We start from the raw sequence: 16,216 nt of genomic DNA, 5'->3' as shown, positions 1-16,216 counted from the left end.
CGTATATCACTGAGGTCCTATTGCCCACATCCTGCCTCTGGTCTAGAACTCCCTCCCTCTTTCTATCCAACAAATGATCACTCTCTCCACTTTCAAAGCCTAAGAGCACATCCCCTCTAAGAGGCCTTCCCTGACTAAGCCCTCACTGCCTCTTCTCCCGCTCCCTTCTGTGTGGTCCCTGTACTTGGACTTGCACCCTTTATTCAACCCTCCCCTCAGCCCCATGGAACTTACGTGCCCATCCATAATTTATTTATTTTTATTAAAAATGTATCTCCCTCTAGATTGAAAGCTCACTATGGGCAGGAAATGCATCTACCAAATCTGTTATATAGTACTCCCAAGTGCTCAGTCCAGGGCTCTGCACACAGGAAGCACTCCTAAATATGACTAACTGACTGACTGATTGAAAGCCAATGGTAAGGAATTTCTCTTTGATATGGAGATGGATGGGCAACCACTGGAGACTTCTGAGGAGAGGGAATATGTCACCCCCCTCCTCAAAAATCTCCAGTGGTTGCCTATCAACCTTCACATGAAGCAAAAACTCCTCACTCTTGGCTTCAAAGCTGTCCATCCCCTTGCCCCCTCCTACCTCACCTCTCTTCTCTCCTCCTACAGCCCAACCCACACACTCCGCTCCTCTGCCGCTCACCTCCTCACTATGCCTCATTCTCATCTGTCCCATCGTCAAATGCTGGCCCATGTCCTCCCTCCTCACATCCACCAAACTAGTTCTCTTCCCCCTTTCAAAGACCTACTGAGAGCTCACCTCCTCCAGGAGGACTTCCCAAACTAAGCCCCTCTTTTCCTCTGCTCCTCCTCCCCTCTCCATCGCTGTGACTCCCTCCCTCTGCTCTACTCCCTTCCCCACCCCACAGCACTTGTGTATATTTGTATATATTTATTATTTTATATATTTTATTAACAATGTGTACATAGCCATAATTCTATTTATCTATTTTGATGCTACTGTTGCCTGTCTACTTGTTTTATTGTCTGACTCCCCGCTTCTAAACTGTGAGTCCGTTGCTGGGTAGGAATCGTCTCTGTTGCTGAATTGTACTTTCCAAGCGCTTAGTACAGTGCTCTGCACACAGTAAGCACTCAATAAATACAATTGAATGAATGAATGAATGTTTTTTGGGAAAAATGATCCAGGCAGCAGCGTGAAATAGAGACTGGAGTGGGGAGAGGGTGGAGGGCAGAAAGGCCAGTGAGAGGGCTTATGCCATATCTGAAGAAAAATATGACAAGTGCTTGGACCAGCATGGTAGCACTAAGGGGCAGATTCTGAAGATGTTGCAAAGATAAAAGTGACAGGATTTGGTTAATAATAATAATAATGATGATTATGGTATTTGTTAAGCAGTTACTATGTGCCAAGCACTGTTCTAAGCGCTGGAGTAGATACAAGGTAATCAGGTTGTCCCATGTGGGGCTCACAGTCAATCTCCATTTTACACGAGGGAACTGAGGCACAGAGAAGTGATATGACTTGCCCAAAGTCACACAGCTGATAAGTGATGGAGCCAGGATTAGAACCCACAACCTCTGATTCCCAAGCCCCTGCTCTTTCCAGTAAGCCATGCTGAATATGTGGGTTGAATTCATTCAGTCATTCAATCATATTTATTGAGCGCTTACTGTGCGCAGAACACTGTACTAAGTGCTTGGAAAGTACAATTCGGCAACAGATAGAGACAATCCCTACCCAACAACGGGCTCACGGTCTAAAAGGGGGAGACAGACAGCAAAACAAAACAAGTAGTCATGCATCAATACCGTCAAAATGAGAGATGAATACAGAATAATGACACGGTAAGATGTTTATAAGACAGGAAGAGTGGCAGTGTTGTCTACAGTGACCGGAAAGTTATGGTGAGGAGAATCAAGGAGTTCTGTTTTGGACATGTTAAATTTGAGATGTTGGCGGGACCTCCAAATTGAGATGTGCGACTGCAGAGACAGAAAGTCTGGGGCTGAAGATGTAGATTTGAGAGTCACCTGTGCAGAGAGGTTAAAGTTGTGAGGGCGAAAAACAGAAGGGATCTGAGACTTGAGGGACCCTCACAGCTAGAGGGTGGGAGGGAAAGGAGAAGCCAGCGAAAAAGATCAAGGAGCAGCCAAAGAGACAGAGGGAGAACCAGGAGAGTACAATGTCAGTGAGGCCAAGGCTGCATGTTTCTAGGACCAAGGGGATCCAGTTAGCCAATTGTACGTACTGAGCGCTTACTGTGCACAGAGTGCTGTAGTAAGCACTAGGCAGAGTACAATATAACAATAAACAGACACATACCCCGCCCATAACGAGCTTACAGTGTTGAGGGGAAGACAGACATTAATATAAATCACAGATATAATAATAATGTTGGTATTTGTTAAGCACTTACTTTGTGCAGAGCACTGTTCTAAGTGCTGGGGGAGATACAGGGTCATCAGGTTGCCCCACGTGAGGCTCACAGTTAATCCCCATTTTACAGATGAGGGAACTGAGGCACAGAGGAAGTGAAGTGACTTGCCCACAGTCACACAGCTGACAAGTGGCAGAGCTGAGATTCGAACCCATGACCTCTGACTCCCAAGCCCGGGCTCTTTCCACTGAGCCACGCTGCTTCTCTGATATGTACCTAAGTGCTGCTACGCAGGGGCGGGGGGCAGAGGGGATGATTAAGGGAGCAAGTCAGGGTGATGCAGAAGAAGTGGGAGACGAGGAAAGGAGGGTTTAGTCAGGGAAGGCCTCTTGGAGGAGATGTGCCTTCAATAAGTCTTTGAATGGGGGGAGAGTTCACAGTCAAAGCAGGTGAAAGGTCTGGAATAGGACAGAGTAGAGTCTGTTGGATTTGGCAAGAATGAGGCCATTGGTGACTTGGAGAGGGCAGTTTCTGAGGAATGGAGATAGCGGAAGACGGACTGTAGTGAGTCAAGGGGAGAATTGGAGTAGAGGAAATGGAGGCAGTGGATTCCTCCGCTCGCTTGAGGAATGAGGAAAGGAAGGGTAGGAGGGAGATGGAAGGTGCAGTGGGGTCAAGGAAGGGTTTTTCTTAGGCTATGTGATTCGTGGTCGTGTTTGAAAGCAGAGAGGAAGAAGCCAATGGAGAGTAAACGATTAAAGACGGTGGCCAGGGGAGGGGCAAATGTTCAAATAAGGTCAGAAGGGATGGAGTCAGAGTAGAGGGAACAGATTTTATGTTATCCCAGGTCAGTTAACCATGATCCAATTAACCTTGGTCATATTAACCTAACGTTAACCCACATATTAACCATGTGAGGTAAACTGAAGTTTACCCTATTAACCCAGGTTAAAATAGGCTGGGACAGATCAGCCTGTGCTATAAACCAGTTCAGATAAACCCTAAATTAGCCATGTCTGATTAGTTCTATGCTAGCCCAAGTCAAATTAACGCATGCCAGATTAGCCCAAGTAATATGAACCAAAGCCAGATTAACCCAAATCATACTGAACCAGGTCAGAGTTAAACAATTCAATATTAAACCAGTGACATCCAGATTATCTCTAGATCAACTAAGGTCATTTTTTCCTTAAATGAGCACAAGTCACCTTAGTGCTGGGTCCTGGCTAGTCATATTAGTCCACGGTCAGAGGTTACCCCTGGGTCAGGTTCAAGTCTAAGTCATGAGAATGATATTCCTGATCCAAAACTGTTCAAAATTCTGAATTATGTAGTGTCCTGGGAGAACTCCAAAAAAGAATCCACTGGTACTTGCACAAATAAAGCCCATCCAATCAAGTATGCTCAACTGTCTTGTGCCAGTAAATGAAGTGCCCGCTGTAGAAACGGCTAACCAAACTGATGAGCAATGGCAAACACAGAAAGTTAGGAATGTCATTTCAGAGATCTTAAATATTCTGATGGGCTATTTGCAGAGTAGCAGTCCAATAAAATCAACCTTCCTCTATGAAGGAAAGCCATATACTAGATTGTCAACTCTGTTCAGTCTATCATAGCTGATTATATGCTTATTGAATAACCCGCAGTGCAAAACCTGTATGAAGAAGTATGAACTACACATGGACACTCAATATCCGGAAGAGGGGTTACGTGCTGACATGGACAACAAAAGAAAATAACGGGGAGAAAGAATCCAACACGGATGAGGGAATCTGTTTCCCAAGATCATGAAAAGGCCTATTAAAAATTAGAAAAAAAAGTGTAATGTGCTTTTTTTCCTTTTTTTAAATCCTTTATATTGATAAGACCTGTAGGGAGGGCAAATTTCAAGATGGAAAGAGGGCAAGAGACTATTGGAGACAGAGGAGAGAGCTTTTTTTTTTCCTTTTTATGGCATTTGTTAAATGCTTACTCTGTGCCAGGCACTATTTTAAGCGCTGCAGTAGATACAAAGTAATCACATTGGACACAGTCCATGTCCTACATGGGGATCAGTCAGTCTCCATTTTACAGATGAAGTACCGGACACAGAGAAGTTAAGTAACTTGCCCAAGGTCGCAGAGGAGACAAGTGACAAAGCTGGGATTAGACTCCAGGTCCTTCTGACTTCTACGCTTGTGCTCTATCCACTAAGGCCACACTGCTTTTCGGCTTGCCTACTGTGTGACCTTGGACAAGTTACTTTACTTCTCTGTGCCTCAGTTACCTCATCTGTACAAGGAGGATTACGACTGTGAGCCCCATGTGGGACAAGGACTGCGAACAGCCTGATTAGCTTCTATCCACCCCAGCACTTAGTACAATGCCTATCACACAGTGTTTAAAACAGCATTCTGAGCATAGCAGCTCTTGATCTAAATGACTCTGTTTTTGTCTCAGGAAGTCCCCCATTTCAGGTGGGATGTAGATCACATCCGCAAATTCCAAATTCCGGGGGACAGGAGATTGCTTCTTACCCAAAACAGATAAGACCTGCTTGAAGAGTCTCTTTTGTCATTGAAGAAAACACACTTGTCCGAGTTCTTTTGTGATTGGCTACTTCTCCTATATGTTGTAAATAAAGGCACAGCCAAACAGGAGAGGGGGGCCGTCGTGTCACTCGTACCTCTCCGGAGGTGAAGGGGCACTCGGTCATATTCCTCCCTTTTCTGATCTATCCAGCACCGTCTCTGAGTGTTACTCTTCCTTGCTTGCGTCACCACCTTGGGTTCGAATCCTCACTTTTTTAGTTCCATTCTCTTTTTGAGTACACATAGTAAGCACATAAATACCATAAAAAAGCACGCAAATAGGTTTTTCTACTGAAAATAAGAGTTACGCGTTTCATCCAATGGAACTCCATGAACCAACCGATAGGATGGAAATTATTTCTTTTAGTTAGGAGTCTATATTCAAATTAAAAAGAAAATGCTTTACTTGTCTAGAAGCCACTGGCTTCTTGAAGCCGGGGATAACAAAGCAGAGAGCTGAGAGTGACAACAGGGAACGTGCCACTATTCTTATCATGATAATAATAATGTTGGTATTTGTTAAGCGCTTACTATGTGCAGAGCACTGTTCTAAGCACTGGGGTAGATACAGGGTAATCAGGTTGTCCCACCTGAGGCTCACAGTTAATCCCCATTTTACAGATGAAGTCACTGAGGCACAGAGAAGCCAAGTGACTCACCCACAGTCACAAAATTGACAAGTGGCAGAGCTGGGATAATCCACCTAGGTGGCAGACAGTGAGGGAAAAACCAGAAATTTGGGGGGTATAGAGATAGAGAACCTCTAGAGAAGTGCAACAAGATGTGAGGCAACGAGCAGCAAGGAATTGAGGAGCACAAACCGAAACCATGAAATGCACCCCCAGTACAAGCTGGTGCGGAGAGGTGGCTAGACATTTCGGGTAGATGGAGGAGCACATCTGCACGGCAGCACTCACCTGAGAAAGGCTTGCCCAGAACTGCCTAAAGGCCCCCAGGCAGCTGATGAGTTTCGTTTTCTCATCTTCGGGGGTGTCCATAAACATACTAGAGAAACAAAAACCACGATCTGAGGACAGTCCGACTCAATACCTGCAACTCTACCCAGGACAAACCGCATCCATATACTCTACCCACATAAATGTGGTCTAAAACTTTTTGATTTTCACCAAGTAAAAATAAATTAGGATCCTGACTGCACTTGAGAAATAAAGGGAAAAGAGTAGAGAGTCTGGTGTCGCACTCACCCAGGGAAAGCCTCTTCTATGACTTCTGTTTTCTGGAAAAAAAAAAAAAGGAGATAAAAGGCACTTGCTTTAGCCAAAGGTCTGGCATCCCATCGCTACCACCCTGATTTACTATTTTGTGGTTTTATGAGTGAAAGTGGAAAAGGCACAGAATTGGAAGAGGCATCGCCTTCCATCTTCATGAACACGGAGATCATGGAAGATAAGACGATGGTACCTTTCTTTTAACCATATTTATTGGGCGTTTCTGTGTACAGAGCACTGTACTAAGCACTTGGGACAGTACAATATAACAGATTTGCTAGACTTGTTCCCTGCCCTCAAGGACCTTACAGTCTAGAGACTTAAGGTCCCTCCCCAGAACAGCGTGAGAAGCAGCGTGGCGTAGTGGCAAGACCCCAGGCTTGGGAGTCAGAGGTCGTGAGTTCTAATTCCAGCTCCACCGCTTGTCAGCTGTGTGACTTTGGGCAAGTCACTTCACTTCTTGGTGCCTCAGTTACCTCATCCGCAAAATGGGGATGAAGATTGAGAGCCCCAAGTGGGACAACCTGATCACCTTGTACCTCTCCAGCGCTTAGAACAGAGCTTTGCACATAGTAAGCACTTAAATGCCATCGTTATTATTATTATTACTATTATTATTAACAGGACTTTGAGGTAAGGCAGAGGGATCAGAGCTTCAAGTGAATGAAGAGAGAAGGAGAGAGATGGGGAGAGGAAGGGAGAAGGAGAACGATGGTAACGAGAAGATGGGGCGGGAAAGGGAGAAGGAGATGGGGAGGAGATGCCGGTGAAGGAGACGGGGAGAGGAAGGGAAACGGCAATGGGGAGGTGAAGGAAGAAGGCGATGGGGAGAGGAAAGGGAAATGAGGAAGTGTAAGGGTACTGGGGTGATAGTGATAATTAGGCTAATTTTTAAGCACTCACTATGTGCCAAGCACTGTACTGCGTGCTGGGTAGATATAAGACAATCAGGTCCCATTTGGGGCTCAATCAATCAATCGATCAACTGCATTTACTGAGTACTTAGTGTGGACAGAGAATGGTGCCCATTCACCTCTTTATCATTAGCTTTAGAGCCCTCAATCACTTTTCCCCCTTCTACTTCCCCTTGCTGCTCTCTTAATACACCCCGGCCCACACACTTGACTCCTCTAATGCCAACCTCCTCACTGCACCTCCATCGGATAACCCACCATCAACCTCTCACCCACGTCCTGCCTCTGGTCTGGTTACGCCTTCCCTCTTCATAGCTGACAATTACTACCCACCCTTGGACACACCGCTTCAAAGCCTAACTGAAAGCACATCTCCTCCAATCAATGGCACAACTGAGTGCTTACTATGTGCAGAGCACTGTTCGAAGCGCTTGGGAGAGCACACTACAAGAGGATATGCACGTTCCCTGTCCATAATGAGTTTAGAGTCTAAAGGGACCCCCAAGAGATCTTTCCCGACTACTCTCATTTCCCTTTCTCCCACTCCCTTCTGCGTCGCCCTGTTTTGCCGCCTTCTTTCACCACCCGGCACCGGCTCCACGGCACTTATGCCCATAGCCATCGTTTAACTGATTCATACCTGTCTCCCCCTCTAATAATGTTGGCATTTGTTAAGCGCTTACTATGTGCAGAGCACTGTTCTAAGCGCTGGGGGGGATCCCGACTCTGCCACTTGTCAGCTGTGTGACTGTGGGCAACTCACTTCACTTCTCTGTGCCTCAGTTCCCTCATCTGTAAAATGGGGATGAAGACTGTGAGCCTCAGGAAGGACAACCTGATTACCCTGTATGTACCCCAGCGCTTAGAACCTGATCACCCTGGATCTCCCCTAGCGCTTAGAACAGCGCTCTGCACATAGTAAGCGCTTAACAAATACCAACGTTATTAGTAGATAATTAGATTATTAGATAATAATAACGTTGGTATTTGTCAAGCACCTACGTGTCAAGCCTAGCCCCTCGTGAGACACCCTGCTGACCTCATATGCATCCCAACGCTTAGAACAGTGCTTGGCACACAGTACGCGCTTAACAAATGCCACAATTATTATTATTAAAGTGAGGATGAATAATAATAATGATGTTGGCATTTGTTAAGCGCCTACTATGTGCCAAGCACTGAAACCTGGCAGCCCCTCGTGGGGCAACCTGATGACCTCGTATCCACCCCAGCGCTTAGCACATAGTAAGCGCTTAACAAACGCCATTCATTCATTCATTCAATAGTATTTCTTGAGCGCTTACTATGTGCAGAGCACTGGACTAAGCGCTTGGAATGGACAAATCGGTAACAGATAGAGACAGGCCCTGCCCTTTGACGGGCTTACAGTCTAATCGGGGGAGACAGACATCATTATTATTAAAGAAGTGAGGATGAATAATAATAATAATAACATTGGTATTTGTTAAGCGCCTACTGTGTGCCAAACATTGAGGCCCGGGAGCTCCACGTGGGACAACCTGATGTCCTCGTATGCACCCCGGCGCTTAGCACATAGTAAGCGCTTAACAAACGCCACCATTCTCATTATTAAAGTGAGGATGAATAATAATAATAACGTTGGTATTTAAGCACCTACTATGTGCCAAACACTGCGGCCTGGGAGCTCCACGTGGGACAACCTGATGACCTCGTATCCACCCCAGCGCTTAGCACATAGTAAGCACTTAACAAACGCCACCATTCTCATTATGAAAGTGAGAATGAATAATAATAATGTTGGTATTTAAGTGCCTACTATGTGCCAAACACTGAAGCCCGGGGGCTCCATGGAGGACAACCTGATGAGCTCATATCCACCCCAGCGCCTAGTACATAGTAAGCGCTTAACAAACGCCACCATTCTCATTATTAAAGTGAGGATGAATAATAATAACATTGGTATTTGTTAAGCGCCTACTATGTGCCAAACAATGAGACCCAGGAGCTCCATGGGGGACAACCTGATGATTTCGTAGCCACCCCAGCGCTTAGCACATAGTAAGCGCTTAACAAACACCAACATTATCATTATGAAAGTGAGAATGAATAATAATAATAATAATGTTGGTATTTAAGCGCCTACTATGTGCCAAACACTGAAGCCCAGGAGCTCCATGGGGGACAACCTGATGACCTTGTATCCACCCCAGCGCTTAGCACATAGTAAGCGCTTAACAAACGCCACCATTCTCATTATGAAAGTGAGAATGAATAATAATAATAATGTTGGTATTTAAGCGCCTACTATGTGCCAAACACTGAAGCCCGGGAGCTCCATCCATGGAGGACAACCTGATGAGCTCGTATCCATCCCAGCGCTTAGCACATAGTAAGCGCTTAGCAAACACCAACATTCTCATTATGAAAGTGAGAATGAATAATAATAATAATGTTGGTATTTAAGCGCCTACTACGTGCCAAACACTGAAGCCCGGGAGCTCCATGGAGGACAACCTGATGAGCTCGTATCCACCCCAGCGCTTAGCACATAGTAAGCGCTTAACAAACGCCACCATTCTCATTATGCAAGTGACGATGAATAATGATAATAACGTTGGTATTTAAGCGCCTACTATGTGCCAAACACTGAAGCCCGGGAGCTCCATGGGGAACAGCCTGATGAGCTCGTATGCACCCCAGCGCTTAGCACAGGGCGGGGCACATTGCATCGGAGAAGCAGCATGGCTCAGTGGAAAGAGCACGGGCTTTGGAGTCAGGGCTCATGAGTTCGAATCCCAGCTCTGCCACTTGTCGGCTGTGTGACTGTGGGCAAGTCACTTAACTTCTCTGTGCCTCAGTTCCCTCATCTGTAAAAATGGGGATGAAGACTGTGAGCCCCACGGGGGACAACCTGATTCCCCTGTGTCTACCCCAGCGCTTAGAACAGTGCTCGGCACATAGTAAGCGCTTAACAAATACCAACATTATTATTATTATTATTAAGAGCTTAAACAAAGCGAAAAAATCATGATGATGATGATGATGATGAAGGGTGCTGGGGCCTCACCACCACCTCCTCGAAAATGCTCTGCAGCTGCGTCTCCATGGGAACCATGGGGATCGCCATGGCAACGGGCGGGACAGGCCCGGCCGGGCCCCCGCCCCCTCCTCTTCCTTCTCTTCCTCCTCTTCTTCCTCCTCTTCTTCTTCCTCTTCTTCTTCCTCTTCTTCCTCCTGCTGCCGCCGCGTCAACGTCGCTGGGCCTCGGAGCCCGGGCCGCGCCTCGAGCCGCCCATGGGCGCCGGCCGCGAGGCCCCGGAAGGCGGACGCCCCCACGTGCCCGCCACTTCCGCTCCCCTCCCACTTCCGGGGAAGTGACGCACTTCCGGTGCCCGGGGAGGGGGGGGAGGAGGAAGAGGCGAGGCCGGCCCGCGCGCATGCGCACTCGCCCGGAGCCCTCTGCCGTCATTCATTCGTTCGTTCGTTCCTTTGCTCATTCATTCATTCATTCATCCATCCATCCAGTCGTTCGTTCGTTCACTCCCTAATAATAATAATAATCATGATGTTTGTTAAGCGCTTACTATGTGCATAGTACTGTTCATTCATTCATTCACTCACTCATTTATTCACTCACTCATTCATTCATTCACCCATTCACTCATTCATTCATTCGTTCGTTCGTTCACTCACATAATAATAATAATAATAATGGTATTTGTTAAGCACTTACTATGTGCATAGCACTGTTCATTCATTCATCCACTCACTCATTCTTTCACTCATTCATTCATTCACTCATTCATTCGTTCATTCATTCATTCATTCACTCATCATCATCATCATCATAATGGTATTTGTTATGCGCTTACTATGTGCAAAGCACTGTTCATTCATTCATGCACTCATTCATTCATTCACTCATTCATTCATTCATTCATCTACTCACTCATTCACTCATTCATTCATTCACTCACTCTTTCATTCATTCATTCAATCACATTTTCTGAGTGCTTACTGTGTGCAGAGCACTGTACGGACTTGGAATGTACAGTTCATCCATCCATCCATCCATCCATCCATCCATCCATCCATCCATCCATCCATCCATCCATCCATCCATCCATCCATCCATCCATCCATCCATCCATCCATCGTTTCGTATTTATTGAGCACTTACTGTGTGCAGAACCCTGTCCTAAGCGCTTGAAAATTACAATGCAGCAATAAAGAGACAGTCCTTGCACTTACTCTATACAGAGCACTGTACTAAGTGCTTGGGAGAGTACACTGAAACAACAAACAGACACACAACAATAATAATAGTGATTGTGGTGTTTGTCAAGTGCTTAGTATGTGTCAGATATTGCACCAAGTGTTGGGGTAGATGCAAGCAAATCGGTTGGACACAGTCCCTGTCCCACGTGGGGCTCACAGCCTCAGTCCCCCTTTTACAGATGAGGAAACTGAGGCACAGAGAAGTAAACAGACTTGCCCAGGGTCACGGAGCCGACAAGTGGCAGAGTCAAGATTAGAACCCATGACTTTCTGACTCCCAGGCCCATGCTCTAGCCACTACGCTCTGCTGCTTCTCATTTCCTGCCCACACTCCCGGCCCACAGTGAGCTCACAGTCTAGAAGGAGAGTCAGACATTAATATGCATATATAAATGAATGAAAAATGAATAAATTACAGATTCATTCATTCAATAGTATTTATTGAGCGCTTACTATGTGCAGAGCACTGTACTAAGCGCTTGGGATGAACAAGTCGGCAACAGATAGAGACAGTCCCTGCCATTTGACGGGCTTACAGTCTAATCGGGGGAGACGGACAGACAAGAACAATGGCACTAAACAGCGTCAAGGGGAAGAACATCTCGTAAAAACAATGGCAACTAAATAGAATCAAGGCGATGTACAATTCATTAACAAAATAAATAGGGTAACGAAAATATATACAGTTGAGCGGACGAGTACGGTGCTGTGGGGATGGGAAGGGAGAGGGGGAGGAGCAGAGGGAAAAGGGGAAAATGAGGCTTTAGCTGCGGAGAGGTAAAGGGGGGATGGCAGAGGGAGTAGAGGGGGAAGAGGAGCTCAGTCTGGGAAGGCCTCTTGGAGGAGGTGATTTTTAAGTAAGGTTTTGAAGAGGGAAAGAGAATCAGTTTGGCGGAGGTGAGGAGGGAGGGCGTTCCAGGACCGCGGGAGGACGTGACCCAGGGGTCGACGGCGGGATAGGCGAGACCAAGGGACGGTGAGGAGGTGGGCGGCGGAGGAGCGGAGCGTGCGGGGTGGGCGGTAGAAAGAGAGAAGGGAGGAGAGGTAGGAAGGGGCAAGGTGATGGAGAGCCTTGAAGCCTAGAGTGAGGAGTTTTTGTTTGGAGCAGATATATACAGATATTACACATATGTGCTGTGGGGCTGGGAGGAAGGATGAATAAAGGGAGGAAGTCAGGGCGACACAGAAGGGAGTGGGAGAAGAGGAGAGGAGGGCTTAGTCGGAGAAGGCTTCTTGGAGGAGGTTCATTCTTTCAATAGTATTTATTGAGCGCTTACTATGTGCAGAGCACTGTACTAAGCGCTTGGAATGTACAAATTGGCAACAGATAGAGACAGTCCCTGCCCATGGACGGGGTGTACCTTCAGTAAGGCTTTGAAGCAGGGGAGGGTAATTGTCGGATCTGAGGAGGGAGGACATTCCAGGCCAGAGGCAGGATGTGGACTAGGGGTTGGTGGTAAGACAGGCGAGTTCGAAGCACAGTTTGAAGATTAGGACGGGAGAAGCAAAGTGTGTGGGCCCGGCGGTAGAAGGAGAGAAGTGAGGTGAACTAAGAGGGGGCGAGGTGGTGGAAGGCTTTAAATCTACTGGAGAGGAGTTTTTGTTTGACGTAGAGGTGGATAGGCAACCACTGGTGTGTTTTGAGGAGCGGGGTGATGCGTCCTCAGTGTTTTTAGAGAAAAAAATGAATCTAAACCGTCACTAAGTCGTCAAATCTGCCTTTTCCTCTCCATCCCAACCACTACTAGCTTAATCCAAGCATCCTGCTTCGATTACTACATTAGCCTTCTTCCCGACCTTCCTGCCTCCTGTCTCTTCTCATTCCAGTCCAGACTTCACTCTGCTGCACAGATAGTTTTTCTACAAAGCCGCTGAGTCCACGTTCTCCACTCCTCAGGAAATTTCAGTGGTTCGTTCACTAGAGAAGCAGCGTGGCTCAGTGGAAAGAGCCCGGGCTTGGGAGTCAGAGGTCATGAGTTCGAATCCCGGCTCTGCCACCTGTCAGCTGTGTGACTGTGGGCAAGTCACTTCACTTCTCTGTGCCTCAGTTACCTCATCTGTAAAATGGGGATTAACTGTGATCCTCACGTGGGATAACCCGATTACCCTGTATCTACCCCAGCCCTTAGAAGAGTGCTGTGCACATAGTAAGCGCTTAACAAATACCAACATTATTATTTAGTTATTCATTCATTCGGTAGTATTTATTGCACGCTATGTGCAGAGCACCGTACTAAACGCTTGGAATGTATAATTCGGCAACAGATAAAGACAATCCCTGCCCAATAACGGGCTCACAGTCTAAATGGGAGATGCAAACAGGGGTTGCACTACCACCTCCGTAACACACAGAAACTCCTTTCCGTAGGCTTTAAATAATTTTCTTGTACCACCCTGGATTTCCTTCTACAACCCAGCCTGCACACTTACCCTCTCTAATGCCAACCTACCACTATATCTCAATCTCATCTATCTCAATCAATCAGTAGTATTTATTGAGCTCTTACTATGTGCAGAACACTGGACTAACGGCTTGGAAAGTACAAATTGGCAACAGATAGAGACAGTCCCTGCCCATGGACGGGGTGTACCTTCAGTAAGGCTTTGAAGCAGGGGAGAGTAATTGTCGGATCTGAGGAAGGAGGACATTCCAGGCCAGAGGCAGGATGTGGACTAGGGGTTGGTGGTAAGACAGGCGAGTTCGAAGCACAGTTTGAAGATTAGGACGGGAGGAGCAAAGTGTGTGGGCTGGGCGGTGGAAGGAGAGAAGTGAGTTACAATTGGGCAACAGACAGAGACAATCCCTGCCCGATGATGGGCTCACAGTCTAAACGGAGGAGACAGACAGCAAAGCAAAACAGAACAAAACAGAAACAAGACAACATCATCAAGATGAATAGAATCAAGGAGACATAAATTAACAATATATATTAACAAAATAAATAGGGCAATAAATAATATATACCATGAGCACACTTCTGAGGGGAGGGGAAGGGGGAAGGGCAGAAGGTGGGGAGGGAGGAGAGGGAGAGCAGAGGGAAAAGGGGGCTCAGTTGGGAAGGCCTCCTGGAGGAGGTGAGCTCTCATTCATTCATTCTTTCAATAGTATTTATTGAGCGCTTACTATGTGCAGAGCACTGTACTAAGTGCTTGGAAGGTACAAATCGGCAACAGATAGAGACAGTCCCTGCCCTCTGATGGGTTTACAGTCTAATCGGGGGGAGAGGAGTCTCCAGTAGAGTTAGTAGACACACAGTCCCTGCCCACAACGAGCTCCCAGTCTAGAGGAGAATTTCATTCTCTCACATCTCATATCTCGCCCCAACCTGTTGTTCACACCCCACCTTCGAAGCCTTATTAATAGCACATCTCCTCCAAGAGGCCTTTACTACTAAATCCTCATTTCCTCTTTCACTCCCTCTGTGTTGCCCTTGCTCTTGAATTTCATTCATTCATTCAATAGTATTTATTGAGCGCTTACTATGTGCAGAGCACTGTACTAAGCGCTTGGGATGAACAAGTCGGCAACAGATAGAGAAAGTCTCTGCCATTTGACGGGCTTACAGGCTAATCGGGGGAGATGGACAGACAAGAACAATGGCAATAAGTAGAGTCAAGGGGAAGAACATCTCGTAAAAACAATGGCAACTGAATAGAATCGAGGCGATGTACAATTCATTAACAAAATAAATAGGGTAATGAAAATATAGTTGAGCGGACGAGTACAGTGCTGTGGGGGTGGGAAGGGAGAGGTGGAGGAACAGAGGGAAAAGGGGAAAAAGAGGGTTTAGCTGCGGAGAGGTAAGGGGGGGGTGGCAGAGGGAGTAGAGGGAGAAGAGGAGCTCAGTCTGGGAAGGCCTCTTGGAGGAGGTGAGTTTTAAGTAGGGTTTTGAAGAGAGAAAGAGAATCAATAAATACTATTGAATGAATGAGTCAGAGGTCATGGGTTCGAATCCCAGCTCCGCCACTTGTCATCCGTCTGACTGTGGGCAAGTCACTTAACTTCTCTGGGCCTAAGTTCCCTCATCTGTCAAATGGGGATAAAGACTGTGAGCCTCACGTGGGACAACTTGATTACCCTGTATCTACCCCAGCGCTTAGAACAGTGCTCGGCACATAGTAAGCACTTAACAAATACCAGCATTATTATTACAATGTTGGTAGACATGATCCCTGCTCTTAAGGATTTTACAGGCTTAGCAGCATACAAGAAGCAGCTTAGAAGCATCACCTAGTGGATTTAGCACGGGACTGAGAGTCAGAAGGACCTGGGTTCTAATAGCAGCGTGGCTCAGTGGAAAGAACCTGGGCCTAGGAGTCAGAGGTCATGGGTTCGAATCCCGGCTCTGCCACTTGGCAGCTGTGTGACTCTGGGCAAGTCACTTAACTTCTCTGTGTCTCAGTTACCTCATCTGTAAAATGGGGATTAAGACTGTGAGCCTCACAGGGGACAACCTGATTACCCTGTATCTATCCCAACGCTTAGAACAGTGCTCTGCACACAGTAAGTGCTTAAAAAATACCAACATTATTATTATATCGGCTCCACCATTTGTCCGCTGTGTGACCTTGGGCAGGTCACTTAACTTCTCTGTGCCTCAGTTACCTCATCTGTGAAATGGGGATTAAGATTGGGAGCTCCATATGAGGCAGGGACTGTATCCAATCTGATTATCTTGCATCTAACCCAGGGCTTAGTCCAGTGCCTGGAACATAGTGAGCTTTTAACAAACTAATACTATAAAAATAAAAAAGAGTCTGCAGGACTCACCTCACAATGCTCTTTCCACTGGACTGACAATTGGGCGAAACACCCGTGAACTGATCAGTGTGAATAAGATAGGAGGGGAACTAAGGTGACCCATCACTTCTTGAGAGCTTCTTTCTAG

The 16,216-nt window shown here is 46.6% G+C and overlaps 1 protein-coding gene across 3 annotated transcripts in view; it reads right to left on the bottom strand.

Moving 5' to 3' along the window:
• The window catches only part of MED23 (mediator complex subunit 23), a 60,967-nt gene extending 50,591 nt beyond the window's left edge, over window positions 1-10,376 (bottom strand). Inside the window, exons 1-3 of one of the 3 annotated variants that reach the window (XM_029050481.2) lie at window positions 10,117-10,376; window positions 6,130-6,161; window positions 5,842-5,929 (exon numbers count right to left, since the gene is read on the bottom strand). In XM_029050481.2, coding sequence (XP_028906314.1) covers window positions 5,842-5,929; window positions 6,130-6,161; window positions 10,117-10,176 — 180 coding nt within the window. In that variant the 5' untranslated portion in view covers window positions 10,177-10,376. The remainder of the gene's footprint in view (window positions 1-5,841; window positions 5,930-6,129; window positions 6,162-10,116) is intronic. The other 2 variants (XM_029050489.2, XM_029050498.2) reach the window with 2 other exon arrangements.
• Between the last annotated feature and the right edge of the window lie 5,840 nt (window positions 10,377-16,216).

The sequence above is a fragment of the Ornithorhynchus anatinus genome, chromosome 2 (genome assembly GCF_004115215.2).
Source record: "Ornithorhynchus anatinus isolate Pmale09 chromosome 2, mOrnAna1.pri.v4, whole genome shotgun sequence".
Classification (NCBI taxonomy): Eukaryota; Metazoa; Chordata; class Mammalia; order Monotremata; family Ornithorhynchidae; genus Ornithorhynchus; species Ornithorhynchus anatinus.
The sequence above is the reverse complement of the archived record's forward strand: the minus strand, read 5'-3'. Positions and strand labels throughout refer to the sequence as shown.